The sequence below is a fragment of the Rhinopithecus roxellana genome, chromosome 1 (assembly GCF_007565055.1).
Source record: "Rhinopithecus roxellana isolate Shanxi Qingling chromosome 1, ASM756505v1, whole genome shotgun sequence".
NCBI lineage: Eukaryota > Metazoa > Chordata > Mammalia > Primates > Cercopithecidae > Rhinopithecus > Rhinopithecus roxellana.
In genome coordinates this window covers 191918066-191944679 of record NC_044549.1, presented here as the reverse complement: position 1 = coordinate 191944679, position 26614 = coordinate 191918066, and the positions used below count along the sequence as shown (strand labels likewise).

At 46.8% G+C, this 26614-nt stretch overlaps 2 protein-coding genes across 3 annotated transcripts in view; both read right to left on the bottom strand.

Annotated features, from left to right (window-relative positions):
* EXOG (exo/endonuclease G) overlaps positions 1-2944 on the bottom strand; it is a 29450-nt gene extending 26506 nt beyond the window's left edge. The window contains exons 1-2 of one of the 2 annotated variants that reach the window (XM_010371493.2): positions 2732-2944; positions 1498-1647 (exon numbers count right to left, since the gene is read on the bottom strand). In XM_010371493.2, coding sequence (XP_010369795.1) covers positions 1498-1647; positions 2732-2894 — 313 coding nt within the window. In that variant the 5' untranslated portion in view covers positions 2895-2944. The remainder of the gene's footprint in view (positions 1-1497; positions 1648-2731) is intronic. The other variant, XM_030934937.1, reaches the window with a different exon arrangement.
* A 3188-nt stretch (positions 2945-6132) lies between these two features.
* Positions 6133-26614, bottom strand: part of ACVR2B (activin A receptor type 2B) — a 45968-nt gene continuing 25486 nt past the window's right edge. Inside the window, exons 2-11 of the mRNA XM_010371492.2 lie at positions 21749-21956; positions 21269-21378; positions 20947-21098; positions 20721-20864; positions 19965-20108; positions 19410-19558; positions 17770-17884; positions 16916-17054; positions 16692-16822; positions 6133-16108 (exon numbers count right to left, since the gene is read on the bottom strand). Of these exons, the coding sequence (XP_010369794.2) occupies positions 15914-16108; positions 16692-16822; positions 16916-17054; positions 17770-17884; positions 19410-19558; positions 19965-20108; positions 20721-20864; positions 20947-21098; positions 21269-21378; positions 21749-21956 (1487 nt within the window). The 3' untranslated portion in view covers positions 6133-15913. The remainder of the gene's footprint in view (positions 16109-16691; positions 16823-16915; positions 17055-17769; positions 17885-19409; positions 19559-19964; positions 20109-20720; positions 20865-20946; positions 21099-21268; positions 21379-21748; positions 21957-26614) is intronic.

Sequence of the window (26614 nt, the reverse complement as noted above, 5' to 3'; positions counted from 1 at the left end):
ATTTTAATATGCATAGCCATAGCACACATTTTAAAGCAAAGGAGAATATGTGGAACACACAGCAAATTAAAAAGCAAATAACAAAAGGGAACAAAACAACTGTGACAAAAGGTAATATCCTTAATAAATAAAAGAACTTCTACAAATAAATTCAAAAGAGAATGCCCCAACTGAAATGGGTAAAGAATAACTTACCAAAAAAGACTAATTCACAACATGTTAACTCTCACTAATAATCAATAAACACAAGTAAAATCAGCATTAAATTGGTAAAGCTGAGTAATGCTCACCATGGGTGAGGGTTGAGAGAGAGAATAAACAATGATGGTAGGAGGGTAAACTTGAAGAATCTACCTAGAAGCCAATTTGACATTAATTATCAAGATCTGGTAATTCTACAGGACCCTATCAAGACATAAGGACACGTGAATAAAGTGACACACCTGCCTATTTCTCCATCCTCATTTCACATCACCTTCTCCCTCATTCACCTACTGGCACTCGATTTCAGTTCCCTAAAAGAACAAAACCCCTCTCCATATTGGGGGCCTCCAAAGATGCAAGTGTTCCTTTCTTTCTAGAATGCTCTTCTCCACATCCCATGGCACATTCAACCCCCTGCCTAAGTAATTTCCATTCACTCTTCAGTCCACTTTTTCAGAGAAGCCTTACTAATCAAAATCAGGTTCTCCTGTTATAATCTCTCATCACACTTTTTTTTTTTTTTTTTTTTTTTGGAGACATGGTCTCCCTCTGTTGCCTAGGCTGGAGTGTGGTGCTGCACGCTTGGCTCACTGCAATCCCCACCTCCTGGGCTCAAGAGATCCTCCCATCTCAGTCCCCCAAGTAGCTGGGACCACAGAGGTGCACCACCACGCCCAGCTAATTTTTGTATTTTTTGTACAAACGGGGTTTTGCCATGTTGGCCAGGCTCATCTCAAACTCCTGAGCTCAAATGCCTCAGCCTCCCAAAGTACTGGGATTACAGGTGTGAGCCACCACGCCCAGCCTCTCATCAAACTTTTTACTGTTCCTAATTATACTACACTAACTTGCAATCACTTCCTTTGGAAAAATTATAATTATACATTCATAATTATTTGTTTGATAGGTCAACTTACTCTCCCAACTCAAAGTGTCATGGGGGTAGAGATCCTCTACTCTGGTCACACATAGGTCCCCAAGTGTTATCACAGTGCCAGACACATAAATATTTGTTAAGGTAAAACTGAATGGTGCTCATTGCTGTAATATTTATGACAGAGCCTCCCAACTAGTGTGTCAAGATATGGATATTTTCCGCCCTGAAACAGCTGGAAAGGGTCCGGCTTTCTGGCTGCCAGGCAGGGTTGATTTAACCAGTAAGTTATACAAATATAATTTTCTACATGTGCTATGATATGAAAAAGGTTGAGAATATTAATAATCATCCTGTTTTAAATTTGGAGACATCTTTCATAAATACTGTTACTTCAATTTTTTTGTCCAACCACCTACCCATTATCTTGCTTTTGGATATATGTTCAAGAACCCATCTAGGCACCCGCTTTGCCTGATCATAAGACAAAGCGTGATTAGTGTAACACCTTGTCTCTGTTCCAGTTAAAGGGAATCCAAATTGTTCTAAGACAGCCTTTCCCGCAGATCCTAAAAATGAAAACAAAACAAAACAAAAACACAAACACACAATTAGTGGCTCTTAAGAATGAAAGAGTATAAGGAAAAGGAGAGCGGTGTGATTTACAAAGGACTGGCTCAAAAGTCTAATCAACGAGAAAATCTCATTTTTGCAATTACTTACGAGATGAAGAAAATAGTAGACAAAGTACAGATTTGCCTATAATCAACAAATAAACTGCAGCTACTGCGTTAACTTTTGAATAAAGACTTGATCTTGTTAGTCTTTCACATCAAATTTCCAAATCATCTCTGAAGCACTGATATGTGTGCTGTTGCAAGATGACAGTAAAACTGGTACTGTTTTTCCGAGTGGGAGAAACCAAGCACACAATCAATAGTGAGTCGGTTTCGAGATAATCCTCCCCTGATGCCTTCTCAAATCCTCAACCCACCAAGGGGGTAGTTCTCTTGCTAGATGCCAAGTATCCAAAGGAGCAAGTTAAATTGGCACATCCACAAAGTGTAAGAAATGAGCACGTCTTAATTTTTTTTTTTTTTGTCAAATGTAAGGTACTCATTGCAACATGAGTTTTTATACACTTTGGAGAGATAACAGGTATTCTTCAACTGAACAATGACGAAAGAAGGGCAGTTAACTAATCTACTAAAACTATGTATTAATTTATTCCTTCATTCATACTTACTGAATGCCAATTATGTACCAGGTACCGTGCTGGTTAGATGATGGAGACCAAAACAGACATAGTCTCAAGTCTTACGGAGCTAACAATCTTAGTGGAGGGCACAGACTTCTATTAAAACATAGATATCGCGATGAGTAATTTGGGGGAAGAAAGTCGGGCGGGGGGGGGGGTTGGTTCTGTGAAGAAAACTAAGATGCCCGGGGTAAGGAAGGACATGAGGGAAGCTGGCCAGACGCGAGGTGAGGAGGGGAGGCCAAGCCGGGAGAATAAAGGTCAGAAACCAAGGGCCAGGCTCGGGGCCCAGCAAACGGTGAAGGCTGTCCGTCAGGCACTGCCATTCACATCCCAGGTAGGAGACGGAGCCCGAAACCTGGGCCAGGGAAGGGAGGACGGGCCCACAGACTTACCATCCGGCTGCTTCCCTGTCAACGATCCCTCAGCGCCCTGACTCCGGAAGAACTGCAGGGCCGTGAGCCCAGCTCCCGCAGCGCCCACTACAGCCCCGGCCACGAAGCCACTCAGAAAACGCCGGGAGCCCCGGAGGCGGGAAGCGATACTCTTGGTAGCCATCTTGCCCGGGGTATCGGCCTTTTATCACGGCGCATGCGCGCGCAGGCCGGGCCCCTGTCTCGCCGCCCGCCAAACTGAGGGCCTTGTACGTCCCCTGGTGACAAACCTGGATGCCCTGGCGCATCTCCGCTTCATCCCTGGTCCACTGGGCGGGGCGATGGATGGGGAATAGGATGTCTAGAGGATTTAGTGGTGTGCTATGTATATTCTTGAGAAGAAAATGCTTTTAGTCCCATTTAATAGCTGAGTAAACACTTGCATATGGTTACACTAAGGTCTCCAGAGCCGATATTCCAACTCAGGTCTATTTATTTATTTATTTAGCGACAGGGTCTCTGCTACCCAGGCTGCAGTACAGTAGAATGATCATAGCTCACTGCGATCTCGAACTCCTGGGCTCAAGCGATCCTCCTGCCTCAGCCTCCTGAGTAGCTGGGACTACAGGCTACTTACCAGGCAGTGCCACACTGCCTGGCTAATTTTTTTTGGCAGGAGTGGGGGAGTAGAGAAGGGAATCTCCTTATGCTGCCCAGGCTGGTATCCAACTTCTGGCCTCAAGCAATCTTCCCGCCTCGGCCTCCCAAAGTGCTGTAAGTCCAGGTGTGAGTCACTGTCCCCAACCTTCTCTTTTATATTGGAATAATAATACTTAGACCATAGCGTTCTTGTGAGGATTAAAGGAGATGACACATGTAAAATGTTTAGGGAAGTACCAGGGGCATGTCGTTAGGCGCTCTGTAAATGTTAGAAATATTTGAGTCATCTCTACTCTTTGTCTTGATAGAATATAAAATCCAGATTGCTGAATGCCTGCTGGCAAAGGAAGGATAGATAGATTTCATGGACTACCACTCACAAATAAATGAGTTCATTTTGCAGCACAATCTCCAGCATTCCGTGTGGACTTAGTTCTTAGCAGAACTTTCAAGTTTCCTATTTCTTGGAAAACTGGTAGGAATAACTTTTATCTGATCCCACTGACGATTCACTGACCAGGAGGCCACTTCTAACAACCTACTGAAGTATGCACATTATTTTGACAGCCTCAAATGGGAGGTTACCCCCTTGCCAGGAATACCTGTTGTGAAGGACCCTGACTGGTTAAGCTACATCAACCAGAGTCCTTCCTAGGGATTTTGGATCTAGTACCCTCTCTGGGTAGCAAAGCTGTGATGTGAAACTCTGGCACTGGGCCAGGCACAGTGGCTCATGCCTGTAATCCCAGCACTTTGAGAGGCCGAGACTAGAGGATCACCTGAGGTCAGGAATTTGAGACCAGCCTGGCCAACATAGTGAAACCACATCTCTACTAACAATACAAAAATTAGCCGGGCGTGGTGGTGCATGCCTGTAATCCCAGCTACTCGAAAGGCTGAGGCAGAATTGCTTGAACCCAGGAGAGGAAGGTTGCAGTGAGCTGAGATTGTGCCACTGCACTCCAATCTGGGCAACAGAGCAAGACTCTGTTTCAAAAAACAAAACAAAAAAAAAACCTCTGGCACTATCTACAGCCTTGTTTCCTGCTAAGAAGTCAAAGGAGCAGATGCATCTGGTCTTGCTCTGAGCAATAATGGAAGAAATACCAGGACACAGGTGGAGAAGGCCTGCAATGCTGTGACCCCAACTCGCAAGGCTCCTGAAACCCACATACATCCTGCCTTTCTGAAGGCTTGGCTAGTCATTTCCCCCAGAATCCTTTCAGTGAAACCCCCTTTTTTGTCTAATGGTTTCTGTCACCTGCAACCAAGGATCCTGACAAATACAACCAGACAACACTGGTATCTGTAGACTTCAAGGCTACTTCAGCAGCTTTCCCCAGAATTTACTAAATACACAATCACTGAGGTACTGTATTTCTTAAGGCTCTTCTAAGTGCCAGACACTGCTAAATACTAGAGAAATAAATAGTAGATGGCTTTTCCTAATCCAGATCCTCTACTTCTAAACAGTGTAACCCCACATTTGGTCCCAAGAGGTCAAGAACTGGAAGGGCTGCCTGCCTCTGGGTAGGAAAACTCCCTCTGGGCCTGTATGCCCACCTCTAAAATTGGCACTGGGCCAGTGATTTGTAAACTTTAATCAAGGTTCCTAGGTGTTCCATAGGGATGCCTGAGACTTAAAGGAAGGGATGAGAGGGTAAGTGAAATGGTCCCTTGGCCCTCTTCTACTTGCTCATTCAGACAAGCCTGGTTAATATAAACCAACTTCTATGTCAAATTTCTTTTGGTGAAAGAATTCCTTTGCTAAAGGGAAAGTTTGACCAGATAACTCCTAAGGTCCAACCTTTCAGCTTTTCCAGCTCCAAGATCCTGTGTCAAAAATGTCAGCCCTTTGCCCTCCTTCCTTCATTAGGGGCACTCACTAATAAAAGGTGAACTTTCTAAATGTGAAAGAGCAAAAACAGCCAAATATTGGGCAACTGGTCCCTGAATAAAGGGTCCTTTCATCAAAAACTTTCTCCAAAAGTATCAACAGTTGCTTAATTCTCATAATAAAGAGTGAATTAAAAAGGTGTTTCTCCACTTAGGCAAATAAGAGTCATGGACCAAAAAAACTTGTTAGTGCAGAAAGCAGTGAGATGATTTCTGGGCCCTTCCTGTTTTGTTAGGTATTAAAGACTATCATTATTTTATTGTTGGGGAACCATGAGTTCCTTTGGTGAGATTAAGTCCAGATCTCTGAAACCGGAGACCTGCTTTGCTAATTCCAGGTTGGGGACAAGGACCCGTAATTGTATTTTTTAATCGCTCAGCAAATGACTCCAGTACTCAGCAACGTTTGGGAATGGCAGTTTGTCATCTGCAGTAGTCCTGAATACAACTATTTTCAAGGCTTCTCTGCTCCACTTACAACAGTATTGCTCAGGGTTGTCTGCAAAGTACAAGACTGGCGGCAGAGGATGGGGGAATGGGGGAGTGTCTTGGACATCTGGAAAATATGCTACCCTGCAGAAACTTACCCAAAATCCCAGAACAGTTCATTCAGGAGAACGGTCCCCATTCATAGTGTCCCCAACTAGACCCTGTACTTCTGAATGGCAGAAATGGAGACCTGTGCTTAGCTCCAGCCCCACAGGACCATGGCAGACTAGGCATTCAGCCATTAACATCTGTTAATATTACACATACCAAACAGAAACTGACTTGAGTCAGCCCTCTAAGCAAGGGAACGCCATTTTACTTCCAATCCTCATGAAAGGAAACTCCAATCCCCTGCCACGTAATTAAGAGAGACAAGATTGTTTTATTATTATTTTATTTTCATATACAAAAAGATAAAACTTGAAATAGTTCTAGATTTTTCCTCCTATTGTTGGGGTGTAACTGCTTCTTCACACAGGGGGAAAAAACTACATTCACATCGGTTTGAGGACCCAGTGCAGAGTTCAAGCAGCAAAACCCCAACTTAGCAGATCTAATTTCAAACTTGACACTCATTTCTAAAATTACCACAGTAAAAAGGAACAAAGATCCACTGCAAATGAATGAACTATGATACAATGTTCTTTCCAAAATGTTTTCATTTTGCAACTGTAATTACATGGATGTCTGCTTTAGGCCATTTTAGGGGTGTGTGTGTGTGTGTGTGTGTGTGTGTGTGTGTAATATATATATATAAATCAGCACACTTTTCAAATCCAGACAGGGTAACAGCAACAAGCTTAACTCTGTATATATATATATTTTTTTTTAAAAACATGATACTTTAGTATAACTTTTGTTAATTCAGTAGTACAAGCTATTTCTGTTCTACAAAATTTTTATTTTATAGCTACAAGGGTGAAAAGTGACCTACTACATTTACATCTCACATATCCTGGCATACAAACAGTACTTATTGAATTTGAGCCAAAAACTAGAAGTCTTTAGTTTTAGCACTTGAAAGAGCTTCCTTGCTTCTATAGCCTTAAATCATATACTGTCACATTTCCAGAATTTGCAATTACTCATCATTTTAAACTGTGAGAAACAGGTGAACCCAAACTTTTAATTACAATTTTTATATACAAGTTAGGTAACACAGCTCAATAAGACTTAGCTATCCATCCTAAGCCCAACACACACATTCTCCACTAAGTTAGACAAGTCTTAGGGTTTTCCTTCTTTCCCTTACAAATAATGTACAAATTTAGAAGTAGCTGGTAAAACTGATATATATATATAAGATGGCAAATAAAAGGTGACATTTTCTGTTGGTTCCAAAACTGTTCCTGCAAATTTTGTTCTTTGCTGTATTCTTTAACTGTATGTGTTACATGCAGAAAGCTCTTTTCATAAGAATTGACATCAAACTCGATGTAAGTTAAATTTACAGTACTGTATAAAGTTATTCAGATTCAAGGACAAATGTGGAAAAATATTAACAGGTGAAAAACTTGGCCTTTGACACTACCATTTAAGATCATGTCAAGTTCATAAGCAGATTTTTGTACAGTTGAAAAATGGCATTGTTGTGGATTTGTGGTTTGGAACTGAAATCTAGAAATATATTTCTACTCTGCGGTAACCCTCTCCCTCAATTCTGAAGTACCACTCAACTTTCTCTGCATTTTTACAGAATTATAGAAAAAAAAGAGAAAAAAAAAAAAAAAAGCCACTGGCATTTTAACAATTCCTTCCCTCACTGGCAGTCTTAACATTTTCAGATGAGGTCTCCTAAAGAATCGCTAATCATCACTTGCTCCCAGTCGGCCTTTCATGATGACTTGGACACTTTTCCAAATAAAACTCAGATGTTGCCTAATCTTTCCTACTCTCATCTCTGTCGTTGGTAAAATTTGGGCGACTGCATTTTTCCCTTATGGAGAAATTATTTGGCTAAACACACACTTAACTTGTGGCAGTGCTCTGAGAAAACCCCACTCGGGCTAAAGCACTTGCAGGGACTGAAGTCAACAGTCCACTGAATGGGGCAGAGACCAAACACTTAAGATGACTGACTTGGGACCCTCACTGGGAACACACTGACCTTGTGTCCCATGGTCTGCGGAACAGCAGGTCTGCAGGACAGCAGGACAGCCCAGGAAGGTAGACCATGCTCATATGGCTGAGTTACCACTTTTAATCTTGGTCTGCCATCTACGCCCCAGAGACAAAAATTCAGATGTGGTGACTGCTGGTTAATTAAACTTTTTGAACTGGTAAAAAAGGCTCTTTAAAAAATATATATATTTATTTAAAATACATCAAAATGACAAACAGCCATATCCCACAAGGCCTGATTTCACAGCAACATATGCTACAGACATCTTCCCAAAATGCACTATGGTGGATAGTGGGTTTTTTATCCTGCCATTTAAAGGAATGTTCTACATTGAGCATTAGCAACTGGAAATGTGTTACAAAGAGCTTATCTTTGGAACTAATTTGCGTGCAAGACCAGCCAATTAAATCGCTTTGCCTATTCAGATACACGAGAATACTGAAAATGGCAGAATTCAAAGAGGAACACAGGAAGCACCATTCAGATGACACTCTAGACCCATCCCACCACAGTGCCAGGACGAGCTTGCCAGAAGCCCTTTCTTCACTCCCTGGGAAGAGTTTTGCTTTAAAACAAGTGCCCACGCTCAGCAGGGTTCCTGCATGTGTACATTAAAAGTCTGCAGTATCAAGAGGACCCAGATGGTGACACTGTTCAACATGAGGTCTGAGGTAACTGGTTCTTAAAATATCTGGATCACAGAAGTGCATCCAGAAATTAGAGCTGGGAAAAAGGAAAAAGGTAGAGGTGGGGGACTAGAAAAGACAAGTAGAAAAAAGCTTACAGCAGTTGCTTTTGGGGGGAAGAGAGTGACAAAAACAAAGGCACAACAGAATTACATTCCAAGACACGTGGCTGCAGAGCAGAGAAGTGTTCTTTTTATGGGGAACAGATGGGGTTGGTTTCTGGAGTGCTACTAGATCTGCTGGAACTAAATTTATTCCAAGTATAAAAAGGGTAAAGTGTAAACCTATACGCTTAACCAGAATGAATAATAAGCACAGCTGGTTTAAAATGACACATTAGGGATTCTCTTGATAAAACTATCCAGTCCAGTGCACCTCTGTCTGGAAGCAGCTGCTTGAAGCCAGCGGGCAGAGTCTGGGGGACAGGTCTTTAGCTGGGCCTCAGGACTGGCCATTATGCATACCAGAAATTAACTTAATTATTCCTTATATATCGCCATCAAAAGTCCCACACAAATAACCATCCACTCTGCCTAAAAATAAACAGGCTAAAATGAAGACCACTTTCCATATTGTGGCAGTGATGCTAAGCTTCCTAAGAACAGCAGGAAAACTCTGGAGCTATTTGAAAGATGCTCTGCTGTTACTGGGGTTCTGAGCTTCCTCACTGGGCTCCTGGCTGACTCCACAGATTGAAGCAGCGAGCCAACCCAACCATTCTCACCTCCAAAAGAGCCCTGACCAAAGAGGACAAAATGTGCCTGGCAGCTCTCCATTGAATTGGATCACTCCATCCACATGCCACCCTCCCCACTTTTCCGAACAATTACTTAACTGGGTAATTCTGTCCCCCAACCTGGATAATGTGATCTTAGGTAATTCAGTTTGGTGGATTACTCAAACCACCAGATTCTCATTTCAAAGTTTTTGTACCTGAATCTTATTCGAGTCCCATCCCACCCCAATCTGCACCCCTATACAATTTCTGTTCCCCCGAACACTCTCACATGACTATGTCGTATGGCAAAAGCTTACAAACCAATTTTTGACCTCAGAACCCCTTTGTTCAACAGAAATCTCAGGAGGAAGCACCAATGTAAAACACACTGCAGGCCCTCTCTCCTCCCAATCCACAAGAAGCTGAGCTGAAGTATCACTGTCCTACACAAACACAAGTGGAGTTTTGGCCAAAAAAGACCCGCAAATTGACTCCAGTCTGCCAGTGTATCACAAGAATCCATATAAGCGCTAAGTAAAAGTTCCACACCACTCATGCTCCAGTGTACGTTTCTCTTGAAAGGTAAAGCTCATTAGCTCTGATTACAAAATCATTCAAATTCACTAACTTTATAAAAATAATCTGTGGTACAAAACAATCTCCACACTGTGTAGAAGAAATCTGTCAAGTGATATAACTAAATATATATGTAGAACTATCGATTTTTTTAAAGTAAAGTTTCAAGTGTTGTGTATCTATTATACAATCTATTCTTTTATTTACAATGCTAACATTCTGATGCAAACGTGATTAGGAGAGTCGGGGAATGAGCCCACACCCAACCAACAGAGAAGTTCCCAGGACTCAAGACAGAACTCATGCATTTGCAAGAAGACCCATCCTCACCTACCTGAAAAACTCGCGGGTCATATTTTTTCATAACTGTGAGCTCAAAAATGTAAACTTTGCAAGTGAATGTAATACTCTTCTGTAGATGTCCAGCATAGCCCAGGTTTATATAACCCATTCCATACACACAGAGAGTGGTGTGTACATTGCTTTAGTGTCCTGTGGTTGGTTTACAGTAGTTCTCAGAATTACCTAGGCCCTAGACAATCCAAAGACACTGCCCTAGAGAAGTAAAGGCAGTGCAGGGCCCATCACCACACATTGGCATTTAGAGAATATGTGTTTCAATTACTGAGGAAAAATCACGTCAGTTATCTCTATGAGCTGCCACAGGAACAAATAAAGTATCACTGGTTTTGGCACTACAGGGGATACAGGAAGTACCACAATACAAAAGTCTTGTTTCATTCATAACTGGAAGATACCGTAATGAAAATGTAAAAACTTGGTAATAATTTAAATAATGATAAATTCTTTAAATTCAAATTCTTGTTCGAACCAAAGTTTACAGTGGACCCAAAATAAACATAAAACATTCAAAGTGTCCCACTAGATAATTTGGACTTTTGTTTGCTGGCAGGCCTTTTGGAGCCACCAATTGTTTTAAAAAATGTTATTGGGTCAACTGAATTAATTTCCAAAGGGGTGTTTTTTCTACAAAACTAAATCATTATTTCAAAAATCTTTTCCAACCTTCTAAAGGTTTGGGATACATTCATAGGTAGACTGCTGGTTACAAATCAACTACCTGGAATCTTAAAGAACTACGCGTATAACCCTGAATTCATTAAACATTTACAAAACTAAACTGAGAAGATGTATATACAGTTCATCAACTGAATTACTGGGCCTGTTTATCTAAAACATTACTGTCAATTGAGATTTAAACTAATCATTACTAGATTGAACATGTTAGCTGCTGAGTATTTCATTAGTTTAGAATTTGCAAACAGCCATTAACTAAAAGAATTCATGTCACCCCAGTGAAAAGGAGAAAAAGACACCTTGTCCCTTCTCATTCTGGCTGTTTGCCCAGGATGCAGGGTAGATAACTAGATTCACGGAGCTTCTTAAAAAAGTATGGTCTGATGCCCCTGAAATGGGAATCAGGCCTGGTCATCTCTCCAAAGGTGTGCCATCAAAAACTCAACAGGCTAAAATAACTGAGACTGAAAATCAAACTGAGTTAACTCCTGGAAACTGCTTTCCAATTAGTTTATTTTTCTAGTGAAATCAAGTTCTCGAGAATAATAACTAGCTGTCCAACTTCTAGTACCAATTCTAAAAACTTACATACTTATGCTTATTAGATTATTTTAAAAAACCAGCAAGTCTTTGTGTTACCAATAGGTGCTGGAAACTTTATACTACATACTAAAAAAGGCCAAATTCTAGTTTCAAGAGGGCCATCCAATACTCCCACTTTAATGGAACAGCCACCTCCCCACCCTCACGGCTCAGAGCACAGGGGCCAAGTGACAGGCTTTCTGAGTCACACACAACACACGAAGGATGTTCAATACATAGCTGGGCCTCCTTCCACCAGGGAAAAACCCCACACACAGCCAGAGCACACAGGGCATAGCAGCAGGATGGAGGAAACGAGAATATGGCCAACTAAAGAGAAAGGTGACAGAGCCCAACTACAGGACGAAGTGCTTTGCTGTCTAAGTCATGTCAAGAGCGTTAGCCTAGCCTCTTAAGGCAATCGAAGAACTATCTCTGTGGCCTGGAGAAGAGAGACCCTTCCCTTTACTAAGAATATGTAAGAGTTTCTATCCTCCTGAAGATGTTCAAGGCTGGAAAACAACCTCTTTGTTCTGCAGAAACACCCCCAAGTCCAGACAGGATGTATTCAGAGTCAGAATCAGCCGGCACGTGTGGATATGCCCTCCCCACTCCCCAGGCAGGACTGGTCCCACAGGCTCCTCTCCAGAGCAGACAGGACAAGAAGGCCATGCTGGACACAAAAGCTAATAATGCTCACCATCTTCCCTCACAGGCTGGTGTCACTTTCTCCTAAGAACAGCCCATTTGCAGCCCTTGCCCACAAGCAACTCATGCAAGGAACTCCTGCTGAGGACCAATGGTCCCAGGAGAAAACCCAGCTTATGCCAGGCCAGGATGTTCTGATGACTATGTGTACAGCCTTCCCCAATGCCCCATCATTGAGGGCCCTCTGCATGACACTGTAACACAATGGCCTCTGTCCTCACTTCCTTCCTCCTTCTGCTCATTACTGGATTTCTCCAGCTAGGGATGACTTCTCAGTTATCACAGATGCTTTCAAAGAAGATTCTTCCCCAAGACCCATCCCTAAAGCCAGGAGCCTGCTTGGATGACAGCACACTAGAAACGAAGAAGCAAGGATCCTTGGCTACTCTCTGCTAACTTGGTCCCCTCCCACCCTGCATGGAACAGCCCCTCCCATTGACAGGGAAAACGATGCCAGGCCCCATTTTCCCCAATCCGTCAAAGAGCCTGAGGTCAAAAACAAAAAGAAAGCAATTATCTGAGCCCCCAAAAAGTGCATGTTGCATGAAGTTATTATGGAAAACAGCACAGGCAGAGGCTGTATGACCCAGTAAATTCAAAGTAGGACTCTAGATGGCTCACTCCTCAAAGAACACATGACAGCAAACAGACAAACATTTTACCTGGGGCAAAAGGCCCACCTGTGCTCCTAGACCCATACCCTATAAGGAGATCCCCCACTTTTTTCTTGCCATCAGAACCAGATATACCACCTGATGGGTGAGCTTTACACCACAACATGAGGGGAAGAGCGGCCTGAAGCCCAAAGAACTGGCATGGACCACCCTCCTCCCCAGCCCCACCAAAAAGGTACCATCTCCTGACACACCATCTGATGGCGAGGCTCCACGGGGACACTATAGTGGCTGAGCGCACGGTGGGCCGAAGGGGAAGGCCACCCAGAGAAAAGTCAGGCAGGCCTGACCTGTCTGTACTGTGTCATGACTGCAAAGTCCCACACCAGAACCATGGCTCAATCCTCCCTTGGCCAGGTCAAAACTTCTCACAAGAATCAAGCCAGCACACAAAAGAAAAACCACCCAGAGGAACTAAAACCAAACAAAGAGGCTGGGGTTTAGTGTTCAGGTAGTATCATGATCTAACTATTCCTGCAGTAAATTTGCTACATTTGTTAGTGGTTTGTTTCTTCTGAGGATGAAAAGTAAAGATGCCTGCCCTGCCTGAGGAGAAAGCTAAAAAAATTAGATATGGCACTTTTCAATAAATATTTTAAAGCTTCTTAAAGAAATAAATGGTAAAGAAAAGCAACTGCTGTAAGGCCTGTTTTGCCATTAAAAATTATTCCAAGGGAAGAAAAATACCACAGCACAAAATCAAACCATTTAAAAATAAAAATTAAAAAAAGACAACATAGCTTACCAAAACCCTGTTCCTGTAACCACTTGGCCAGCCGACATTTTGACCCCTGAAGCAAAAACTGAGCTCTGAGAGGGAAGCAAACGGGCCTCCCATAGCACCCTGTGCCTCCACACCCAGAGGAAAAGACCCCCGGGCAGCAAGCCCCAGACACTGAACATAGCACGCCAGGTAGATGGCCAGGCATGTGCAGTGGCCCCCCACACTGTGGACTCCAAGACCAGCAAGAGCGAAACCCTTCCCTCCCAGACACGCTACACTAGAAGACTAGCCTGCGTCACGGTGTGCTTCACAGAGGCGCCACACATCTCTTCCAAGGTTGCTGCTAATTTGCTGAAGAAGTTAAATCTCAAGTAAAATCACCCCATTCAGGTCTAAGGGCCATCCTTCTACCAAGTTTAAGTGGGGCTGTCATTCTGAACATCGACGGATCAAGTTACATGTTACATGTGAATTCCATGTGAAGCTCCAAACAACCCAAGAGGAGGCGGCCTCTTCAGTTCTCACCCAGGTCAACCTCTCCCCACAGCCCCCGCCTTGCCTACCCTCATGATGAAGAGATGCACTGTTTTTAAATAAAATGATCTAAAGAAACCAGAAGGAAAAGCCTTCACAAACAAGACTGATGAATGCCCAGACTTGGCCCAGACAGCCAACCTACAGCTGATGACAATTATTTATAAGGGGGCGTTATCAAACAAAATGGTAGCACTCCCCAGAAGATGCAAACTTTTTTCTTTTTCTCTATTTCTTTTAAACTTCCTTGTCATAAAAGCCAACTTACATTAAAATATACTTACTACAAGACAACACAACTAACAAAATATATAATAAACCTTACACAAGTAGAAAATTCTGAGGTATTTCTGGTTTGAGGTGATCTGTGGTCGTGAAGTTTTAATTCTTTTACTTTTCAAAATTTAAACCTTGGAAGCCACATAGCAAAGCATGTGTATATGTGGATGTGTTTTGTTTGAAAAAAAAATTTAGCATGTTTCATAAATTAAAAAGAATTCAAATGTTGAAACAGCAGCATTAGGAACATTCACTGACTACAGCAAGGTTATGGCATAATAGAAAAACAGTTTTTTAGAATATGTACCACTTTAAGGGGTCTGGAGAAAGTCTTGTCCACGAGCCACAGAAAGGGGACAGTATTGTTACCACCTGGGGCAGAACCAGAGCTGCAGGACTCTGGGGTCCCCAGCGAGGCAGGCCTTGGCAGACTCCACCCAGGAAATCCTCTTGCCCTATCTGTGCAAGACAACCCCCTGTGGGCATTTCCCTGAACTGCTCCAAGAGGAAACAAAAGTATTTCAACTTTTCGTCCATTAAGGGTATTTACAGCATCGTGTCTTATGAAGAATGTATTCACTAACCTGTGATTCTACCCTCACCTAATTTTAAAATTAGGGAAGAAAAAATGTTTCACCCTATGCCCAAGGCCAAGTTAGTGAAAAGAAACTGGTCAGGGACAGCAGGTAAGTCAGGGCTGTACCCAATCTCAGACTTTCTCCAAACCCCACTCTTGCTATTAATGCTCGGCCTCCAGAAGGTCCTTCCCCTCGATTCCTGGTTACCTGAGAAGTAGCCTCCATAGTAAAGGATGCTGCTCCGAATGTGCCCGAGTCCAGTGTAGCTCTGTTCCAAATCCTACCCCCAGTACTGTCCTCCCCTTCCAACTCCAGTCCAAACCATTCTCATCCCAGTTTTTTTCTCGGTCAGGACAACACCCGTTAGGTCCATGAAAGATGTATCTGCTGTTTCTTAAGCTCACTAAAACAAAATAAAAGGAGGGGTGGGAGGGAGGGAGGGAGGGGAGAAGGGCAGAGGGCAGAGGAAACTCCTCTTCTGAGGAAGGTATGTTCTTATGTAACAGTCTTCAAAGGTTCCTCTAGGTAGAGTTTGCAGCATTAGGTTTCCTAAGACAGGAGATGGGTTTCTTTGTGTCACAGATTCTGAGACGACGAACAAAGAGAAAGCGGGAAAAATGAATCCCAAAGGACAGGAGGTGGCTGAGGCTCTTCAGCATGGCGCTGGTTCTGCATTCACAGCTCAGCACCTCAACGCCTGCTGACGTGTCCGCTGTTTGTGATACAGTAGAGCAATATGCTGGTAAAAAATGATCCAATCCAAAAAATAATATTAATAATAATAATTATAATAATTATAATAATAATAATAAGTCAAGGTAAAATAGCAGCTGCATTTTATGTGTTTGTTGGTTTTATGGGATTTCCAAAACAAAACACAACTTTTTTTCCTTTTTTCTTCAGATCCACTGAGTCTGGACAGACACTCATGTCCTGGGCTTAGATGCTTGACTCTTTAGGGGGCAGGTCCACATTGGTGACAGAGGTCACCAGGGAAACGAGACAGTCCGAGGTAGTGCCGTTGACTGACCTCCGAATCAGGGACACCCGCTCCTCCACACAGCCCGCAGACAAGCGAGCCTCTGCATCATGGTCCCAGCACTCCTCGATGGTCACACAAAGCTGGGCCAGGCCCTGAGCAGCATAGGAGAGATGGGAAAGACACCTTTGTTAGGGCCCTTCAATGAGGAAAAGCTTTGGGGGACAGTAAACTTGATGTTCCCAAGGATCAGGCAGAGCCCACCAGCCCCAACCACAGCAGCAGGTCCACCAGCAGAGGCCTGGGGGAAACTTCAGGAATCAGCATGCCTGCCTTTGTGGCAGTCATCTTTCTGAGCTTACTGGCCTCACTCCACAGCCCTAGGAAAGGTTCATTGAACCTCAACATACATAGGAGGGAGAAGGAGACAACCAGGCCCCTACTAGGACAGACATGACTACTTGCCTTGAAGAACTGATACTCAAATAAAATCGTATTCAAAGCCCAAACCATACAAGGGCCCAAAATGTAGCAGTTCAGTCAAAGTGGGGATGGGGATCAGGAGAAGGACATCATCCTACCTTACTCCCCATAACCCCTGGAACCCATTCCTAAAGTCCAGGGAACGTAGCAGACTTTCTCTTTGCTCATTCCCCCTTGATTTCAGCTTACCTGCTACACATGAAGGGTTTTCCCTTCTCCACCCTCTTGCAAAGTTGCCTGCACCAGGCCCCTTACCGGGTGTTTCAACCAGTGATCCTTAATGGTGGGCCTCATCTTCTTGTGCACCACCACCTCCTGCAGCTCTTCCAACGAAGGGTGCTGGCCAATCTCTTCCTCGAAGGGCAGCATGTACTCATCCACGGGTCCTAGGATTAAGAGAGAACCTGGCAGGATCACTCCAAGGTCCCACTGCTCCTTATCCCTCAACCTAGGATGCCCAGGGCTGCCATCCTACTTACCGTCTGCAGCCTTGCAGCGAGACACAAGCTCCCACAGCACCAGCCCCATGGCATACATGTCAATGCGCAGGAAGGCATCTCTCTGGAAGTTGATGGCTCCCTCGAGCACCTCAGGAGCCATGTACCGTCTCGTGCCTACCTATGTGAGGACAGAGGAGGACAGGGTTTACAGTGACTGGCCTTACACACACAGCTGGGACATGGGAGTTACAGCCTCTGTACACCAGATGGAGGCAAGACAGAGCAATTCAGATGGGTTATCAATGATGGCAAACCTCGATTCACCACATTCACAGCAGTTACGAGAGGTCACAGCATCAATTATACTTGGATAATAATTTTTTAAATACTATATCCTGGAGATAATAGTAATCTAAAATGGAATTGTTACCAAATTAATACAAGGAACTACAGATGATGTGTATTTTACTGAGATTAAGACCAAAAACAAAGGGAGAAGGAGAACACTTAAAAATAATAACAGTGACTGTTTTAGAAATTATTTCCTAAGTTTAATTTTTAGTTAATTTTTCCAGGTTCTTTGTTTGGATCCTTAGTACATTTCTTTCTGTTTTATCTTAGGAATTAAAACTAAAAAAGTGAGAGACAGACAACGAGGACTAGTGGTCAAAACCCCAATGGGGAATCTCTACATTTCCCAGCTGACTGTCAGCTACACTGCCTTCCTGGCCTTGGTTTCTCCACTGGTCAAATAAGAGCACTGTTCTGAGTTCTCAGACAGCTCTGAACACATGCAGTCACCCTCATCTGTGCACCTCGCCAGCTAAGCACGAAAAGGGCAAAGTATCTACCCTGGGCCTGCCCCTGTCTTGCTGCCCTGTGAGGCTTGTTACCTGTCCGTGGGTGTCCCCTGGAGGTTTCCCTGGCTCAAATCGAACAGCCAAGCCAAAGTCAGCCAGCACGGCTGTGAGGTCGCTCTTCAGCAATACATTCTTACTTTTAAAGTCCCTGTGGAAACAAGTGGGCAGAGATAAAGCTTAACATCATGATCCAACTCCCACTTTGGTTCCCAAGATACTAGAGTCTGTGCCCTAGAGTCAGTCCCCAGACCAGGCCATCCCCCCTACCTGGGGTGCAGAGGTGAAGCAGCACAGGCAGGCAGCTGCAGGAGCCCACATAGGTGTGAGAATCCCTCAGTGCACTTCAGATGGAAGGCTTCCCCCAGGATTGGCAAAGCAACACCTACCCTAATGGCTGGGCAGACCCTGTCCCAGTCCCCACACTATCAAAGGCCAGCCCATATATTCTCAGAGGGGTTGTGGACAGGCACACTGGCCTGGGATGCAAGTTTTCTGAGAAGAATTTACAGCATTTGGAATGTGAATGAGAATAGGAATTTAATATTAGCTTTCCTAGGATCCTGCAGATATCCCTTAGGGCCTCGAGCTCACCATGAAGGCCGGGTGGAGCAAGGGTGCTGTTGCATGCGCCCAGCTCCACCTCTAACTAAGCAAAGCTATTTGTGGTACTCAATTTCCCCATGCCTGTCTCAGCCCTGTGAAGATTCGACTGAGTGGTAAGTACAAATGCTTAGGGCCACACCAGGAATACTTACTAGGTGTTCCTATTAAGTTGAGCCATATAGTGGAGACAACATTCAAGCTTTTGGCCTGTAAGAATAGCACTTTCATACAGTCAACCTTCTATGTCATTACTGTTATTACCATCAGGGACCCTTCAGCTGGGAACGCTGGAATTTGAGGATCATTCCCCTCCCTCACAGTCACAGAACCAGACTCAACTAGCTACAGGACCTTGGCTAAGTCATTCAACTTCTCTGTACTACTGTTCCTCATCTGCAAGACAGAGCTGAAAAATACAGTACTTGTCTCAATGGGCAGTAATGAAGGTTAAATGAATTGACACTTCTCAAGTGTTTAGAGCACTGCCTGCCATTTAGTAAGCAGGACAGTGATGAGCTCATCCAGAGTTTCTTAAAGTGTGGTTTGAGGACCCCAGAAGATCTCTAAGACTGTTCCAAGGGAATCTATAAAGTCAAAATTATTTTCATTTATTTGCTTTTTGAAGGCTCATTCTCTTAGGAGCATAACTCTATGCTCCTAAGAGCTACATGAGATGTGATGTCATCACTCTGACAGCAAATGGGATGTGTGGGTGTGCTCAAATACAGCAAATATCAATAGTCATAATCCACTTACACAAAAGTCCTTTTAAGAGTATAGAGAGGTCCTAAACTAGACAATTTGAGAACTACTGAGCCAACTCTCCAACCAAAGTAATGGAGTCAGCACTTCATGTGGCCATTAGAGGGCACCACAAACCAGCTTGGGAGGCCACACCATCCCCAGGACACAGTGGGAAGGCCAGGTTTTGTGCCCAGCTGCCTCAGACACACAGCAAGCAGAATAAGTATGTTTAGGAAGTTGAAACATCTCCAGACACTGCTCTCACCCACCAACCCTTCCTACAGCTCCAAGCCAAGTGCAGGAAAGGCATGTGCTGACCCTAGTACCTGTGGGCAATAGACGGCTTGTGGCCCTCGCCACGGCACCAGGGCACGTCCTCATGCAGGTATGAGAGGCCTCGCGACATCGTCTCTGCTACGTGACACAGTTCATTCCATGTGATGATGTTCCCCTTGAGGTAATCTGTGAGGGAGCCCTGAGAGAAGACAGCACAGAACTTGAGCACAGATTCTGGGTACAGGACAGAACCCAGCCCAGCCCTGGCAGAGAAGTCTCAGTGGGCCAATGACTAGGCTGCCCTCCTGGGAGGCTACTACAATTGATATGGAAGATAGATGAGGCCAGGAGGCAGGGAGGGCTGGGGGTGGGAATCATGCAGTCACTACTCTTATCACAAAAACTTATCCCAGGGTGAGAGGTTCCTATCATAGGGGCACCTATGTCCACTCCTATGGCAGGGGTAACCTCATTGTGGATAGTGCTACTGGGGCAGAGTACCTCATGGTGGACACCTCCACAGGGAAGGGGTCATCATATTATGGAGAGCTACCAAGGGGGCATTCTATCTCCTCTCAGAGTCCATTCTGATGGGTGTGGCTCACCTTGTCGTGGAAGGCCGTGATGAGCCACAGCTCTACTTCGAGGTTGGAGCCTCGCTTCTCGGCAGCAATGAACTGTAGCAGGTTCTCGTGCTTCATGCCAGGTGTGCTGAAGATCTCCCGTTCACTCTGCCACGACTGCTTGTCCTGAGGCCGGGGGTGAGGGGTTGGGGGGACAACTGGCTGGTTTAGCCCTGCTACAGTCACATTGCCCTACAGGAGAACAACCATTCCCCATTCCCCACTCCTGAGCCTCCCAGCTGATTCCCCACCCCCCAGCCTCGCAGCTTCAGCCATTTGTAACAGGACCAAGAGAAGATCTGTATTAAGCTAGGTCCTGGAGCATGAGGCCAACAGTGATCCCTGAGATCACTTAAGGCTAGCACTTTGATTTACAAACGGGGCCTTCCTGTCTGTGGACAGACAGGAAGTGAGTGACCCTGCATCACCCAACAAATGAGGCAGGGCGAGACCTGGTGTCCAGGGCCGCTGGAAAGACCTCAGTGTCAAAAACAAAACCTTGGAAACCGGGGCAAATCAAGGTTTTGCAAAGCCCTACCCTAGTCCTATGATAAAATTCCACAGTTGCATGAAATCTACAGACCAGCCAAGTGTAACATGAGTAACTAGGCCCAATAAGGCTCACTTTTCTCTAATACCACAATGTATTTGGGGTTTGGATTGCCTCAGGGCAGGAGAGCCTCCAGTTCAAGCTGCAGTGGAGGCAGAGGACCTGGTTGGAGCCCCTCAAATACTCACCTGGAGTGGGAAGATCTTGACAGCTACAAAGTCATTCATGAGCTGGGCCTTCCAGACACAGCCAAAGCGCCCCCGAGCCTTGATCTCCAGCAGCTGCAGTGGCTTCAGGCCCACCAGAGGGGATGGGGGTGGAGGCCCAGGGTCCTGGGGGAGAGCAAGGCTTAATAAGGTCTGGCCTGTCCTCCCGACCTCTACCCTGCCCTGCCCCAAGCTAGCACTGTCTCACCTCATGGATGTCCACATGACCGTACGGGGGCTTGCGATGCCGGTACATCCAAAAGGCCAGCAGGACGATGAGGGAAAGGCCCCCGATGGGCAGCAGTGAGTAGGCCAGCACCGTGAGCAGGGTGGGGGCTGTCGGAGGTGGCTCATACGTGACTGGGGGACACACAGAGCCCTGTGTCAAACAGTCTGCCCACCCTCACACCTCCAGAGCCAGACTACAGGGCCCTGTAGCCACACCCCACCCAACTGAGGAGCTAAGAGCTCCAAGCCAAAGAGGCCCAGGTCAGCTGACTCAAGGCCCCACTTCCACACTGCCCCCTCACCTTCTGGGCCCCCAGCCTCTGGCAAATGAGTGAAGCGCTCGTTGCAGAAGTTGCCTTCACAGCAGCAGAAGTACACCTGGGGGTTCTCCTCAGTGGCCACACACTCCTGCCTGGAGGCACAGAATTTTCCATACACCCCTCACCTGGGGGATGCAAGACTCCCCCAGGCCTGCCCCGCCAACCCCTCCTCACAGACAGAGCACCTCATGAGCAGCATCAGGGGGATGGTGTGAACTCACCTCCCCTACAGGAGACCCAAAGCCAAGGAGGAACAGCCAGGGGTTGACACTCACTGAGACCCCTCCTCAGGGTTGAGGTAGGACAAATAGCGTGTGGAAGGGCGTGGGGCCCTGGCAACCATCTCAAGAGCCCCTTCTCGGTCCTTTGTCTCCCGCTCAGACATCCTGAGACCCAAATGGCCCAGTGGGCAGTATAAGTGCAGGTGGGTCCAAGAGGAAAGGAGGGCGAGTCGTGGAGTACCTATCATAGCAGTTGAAGTCATCTAGCCAGCAGCCCTTCTTCACGAGCTCGATGGTGCCAGAGCTGTTGCGCCAGGAGGCGTAGCAGTGCAGCCGCTTGTCCTGCTCGCCCTCGCAGCGCTCCAGGCCACTCTGGTTGGTGCGCTCCAGCTCCCAGTTGGCGTTGTAGTAGATGCACTCCCGTGTCTCAGCCTCCCCACGCCCAGAGCCTGTGCCCCAGAGAAAAGAGAACCACTGAGCATGCCCCTGGGACCACCACCCAAACCCCTACTCCCAGTCCTGGGTGCCAGGCCACCCTGAGGGAGGGAGGCCGGGTGGTAGGTTGGGGTCACCAACCCCCTGCACTCACCCCTGGACGCAGGCCACCCATCCATCCAACACCTCTTAATTTACATGTGCCAGTTGGCACCAGCCCCCACCTTATTCTGCAGCCAATCACAGCTGCCCCTAGGCCTAAGCAAAAGAGAGGAGGCAGGAAACCTAATGCCCCAGAAGGATGGATAAACAGCCAGCCAGACAGAGGCCAGATGCACAGAAAGGGCACCAATACCTGAGGCTCCTGGGTGGGGGTGGGGGCTACTTCCCTGCTGCAGCAGAAACTGATGAAGGCGCACCCTTAAAACCCCAGGGCACATTGGAATCACCGTATGTTGGAGGTGTGGGAGAGAGGAGCAGTGTTCACTCAAACATATATTTCCAGGCCCAATCCAGACCCATCCCAATGGGAATGGGTGCAGAGTATGTGCTTTTAACCACCCCTGTCTGTCTCAGGTAATTGTGACAAAGATCTCAAGGACCACTTGGGAAAACTGCAAAGGGGAGTGGCTTCCTGCTGCTCCTGTCTCTGCCCCCAAACCCCCTTCTCACAACAGTTCCCCAGGGAGACCATGCCAGTGGGTCCCCCACGACTCCCTGCCCATACGTAAAGGGAAGCAAGGACCCTGTAAGCGTCCTTTCTACACCCAGCAACCACGCCTGGTACTGAAGAACATAAGGAATGTTCTCCACGCAGGGCTGGAGAACATAAGGAATGAGGCCTGCGTGTACAGGGTAAGCCTCTCAAAGTCACCAAGGGGAATACGTGCCTCAGGCAGAGGAGGGCTAGATGGTGGCTTAACCTGCAATCACAGATCATTCTCCTGGCTAGGCTTCTGATGACCCCAGGGCACTCCCCATCACTTCTGAACCCCCTTCCACCTGCTGCAGGAAGTGCCATCCAGGGGGACAACCACTTCAACCCCCACCATTCAAACACTTTCCTTCAAACTTGATTTCAAACATTCCCCAAATCCATCTTCCTCACCATCCCCTACAAAACAACCTCCAGTCCCAGCCCCAGTCTACTCCCACTACCCCCAGGAACCACATAGCCCTGAGATAGGAAAGAGTATGGAGATGCCAAAGGATGTTCGGTTCTGTCTGAAAGCTCTGCCAACACCCCATTATAGGCCGCCCACAATGGAGGGAGGTGGTGGCATTTACAACCTCATTGCTAGAACCCCATGCAGACACCCGAGAGGATAGTTGCACCAAGCATCCCGCCATCCTGTCCACACTTCTTGGGCCCAAGTAGGCCAGTGACCTGGCACCACTCCTGGCTGGTCTTCTCCTACCACTATTCCCGTCCCAGGAAGGAGGGAGGGGTCAGAGTCAATCCCACCAGACAGCCAGCCCATCAGCAGCCAAGAGCCCTACTTCGCCATCAGCCTCAACAGCTGACTGGAGTAGCAAGGAACACAAACCCTGCCCTGACCCTGGGGAAGGGCAAAGTACCCTGAACGCTAGTGTAGCCTAAGGACATCCTCACTCTCCTCTCCACCCCCATTGGTGGCCTTCATGAGGAAAGAGCTTGATTTCCCAGGGTATACCCCGGAGAGAAGGATACTGACTGGCTGTCAGGTGAAAGAAGCCCCCCACCACTGGAGCAGCCATTCCCCTGTCAAACCCAACCCCTTTCTGCATCTCCCTGAAGTGATAGGATGCTTCTTCCAGGGGCAGCAGCAAGCAACAAAACTCAAGGATCCAGGTAGCGCCCAACGGTCCGAAATGTCACCCAATCAGAATGGCAGTGCCCAGCCACAGCTCTGGTCATTCTACACCAGGTAGCCTAGGCTCTGACACTTGTGAAAGGCAAACGCATGGGCTCCTGACCAGCCAGTCAGCTGGGACTCAGCCTCTTCAAAACGAAGGGCCTCAGGGTCCACAGAAAGGCTTACAAGGGTACACACCGGCTTCCCCAGTCAGGCCCTTCATCAAGCATGTGGCTTTAAGGTTTAGAGGGAGAACCTGAGAGGGTGGGGTGGCAGTAGTAGACCAAAGGCTGAGCAAGCACCCCAGTCTGCCTGTAGCAGCACCCAATGACTGGGTTATTCGAAGCACCCTGCCCAGAGGCCACAGGGCCTCCTCTCGCCAGGCTGGGCCCCACTGCATCCACGGCAGCAGTTCTAGTGGGGGTCCGTGGAGACCTGAGACTTGTGGGGCCAGCCATGAAGCTGCACTGCAGACAGGGAAGCTGGGCACTCCCCTACCTTCCTTCCCTCACTGCAGCCACACCATAATGTCACACCCTTGAATGTGATCGGCTTCTAGGCTTAGTAAGTCGGAAGTTACCACCTCTGACCGTAAGGTTCCCCACCTTCCTCTGATTTCAGCTCTTCCTTCTCCCTCAGCTAAGACCAGGCAAACTTTCTACTTCCACTGGCCCTTGTGCTTCCCCTGCGACTTAACTTAACCACCCTTGACTAATGGCCTGTTGTTGCTTAAAGGAGTATCTCAGACATCTGAAAAGTGTACCAATAACATAACCACAAATAATCTCCAAGATGAAATAACAATGAACACTTGTATGAGAAATAAAACATTACACACGTACTCGACAACTACTTCCTAAATGTCAGGCTTTCCCCACAAGACTGGAAAGCCAACGAAGGCAGAGCCCTTGCTGTCCTGAGTGGTAGAATCATTCCAAACACATCATGGACGGATGGGTGGACAGACAGATGGACAGAAGGGTGTAGGTATCATGGCTAGAGCAAGATTTCGAAAGGAGGGGACAACAAGGAAGGATGGCCTCAGCCTGCAGCCCAAGCCCTAGGTCCTCGGAGTTTCCATCTCCATTGAGACAAGCAACAAGCCTCTGTGCTGAGGTAGGAGTTCAAACAAGGGAGACCAACAGAGTAACCTCCTCTCTCCGGGCCACTGATAAGTCAGGGACCACCCTCTAGCCACTACCATGGGCAGGACCCAAGTGAAGAGGCTGGGAGTTCCAAATCTCTGAGGACCCAAGGGTTCCAGATGTCACCTGGGCCAGGCACAGTGGCTCACGCCTGTAATCCCAGCACTCTGGGAGGCCGAGACAGGCAGATCACCTGAGGTCAAGAGTTCGAGACCAGCCTGGCCAATGTGGTGAAACCTCGTCTCTACTAAAAATACAAAAATGGGCCAGGTGTGGCAGTAGGCACCTGTAATCCCAGCTACTCAGGAGGCTGAGGCAGAAGAATCACTTGAACCCGGGAGGCAGAGGTTGCAGTGAGCTGAGGTCGTGCCATTGCACTCCATCCTGGGCGACAAGAGCGAGACTCCATTTCAAAAAGATGTCACCTGACCCCCATCTGACCAGATCCTCCTACTGGCAACCCAGCGAAACATGGCAGCCATGAGTGGGCCAGACTTCAAGTCCTACTCCAATACTTCACAGCTAGGGAAGTTGTAGCAACTAATTGAATTAAGGCACTTTAAGAGTGGTTAGAACACTGCCTGGCACATTGGCTGTATTAGAGCCACACCTACCCCCTACTGCCTATGACAATCCCTTACAACACAAGTACCCTGTATGACTTCCAGCCCATCAAGTCACACTATGCCTACAAGAGCTTTATGTTCAGAGCCCTATGTAACATTCTATGCCCCTCCCTCACCACAGGGCTCTGCTGCCAGCTGGAGACCCAGGGGCCTCCCCCATTCCTCTCTCTTCCCCAGACTCTCCTTCTTCACACACTCAGCTATTTATAGCCTCTGGCAATACTCCAACCACAGGCCACCTCTGCCTTTTGATAGAGATTCCCACCCACACCCAGGAAGCCAGGGCATCCATTCACAGGTGGCTCCCCTTGACCCCCAACCCACTCATCTAACCTGGCAGGAGGAGAAGCCATGCTCCCAAGATGGGGGTGCTTATGGTACTCCCTTAGGCCTGATGCCTCATAGTCCTGAGGTAAATGAGCATGGCTCCCAGACACCAGGACAAGGGGCTTGCTGCATCCCTAAGTCACAGCCAAACCAACTGCTGGCCTCCAAAGGAAGCTGAAATACAAGTGGCAATGTCCCCAAGGGGCAGTCCCTATGCTCCAAGAGGCCTAATACCAGTGGAAAGAAAGTACCCAGGGCTCCCCAAACCTTCCCTCCTGGCAGGACACCACTCCCAGATACACCACTCCCGACCCCCACACAAACACACAGTACATGCACACACACACAGTACATGCGCACACACACAGTACAAGCAGACTGCACTCTGAACCAACATTTCTGGTAGCAGAACCTAAGCCAGCTAGTTTTGATGCTCGAAGACATGCACTGGGAGGTCAAACACTGGGAGGTTCGCTCCTATGAAGCTGCTCCTATGAAGCAGCTCAGCCCACTAGACTTTGGACATACCCACTATGCCCTGAGGAAGAAAGGGAGAAATCTCACCAAGGTCTTGCCTGTGAGGGGCTCAAAGTGCAATGGGGAGAGAAAGGAGATGGTTCAGAGGTGGAGTGCCCATGCCCACCTCCCCTGGAGTCCCTGAGCTTTGCACTTGGGTGTCCCCAGTCCAGCCAGTGTCTCCTAGAGGAACTGTGACCCCAGCAGCCAGCAGAACCACTGC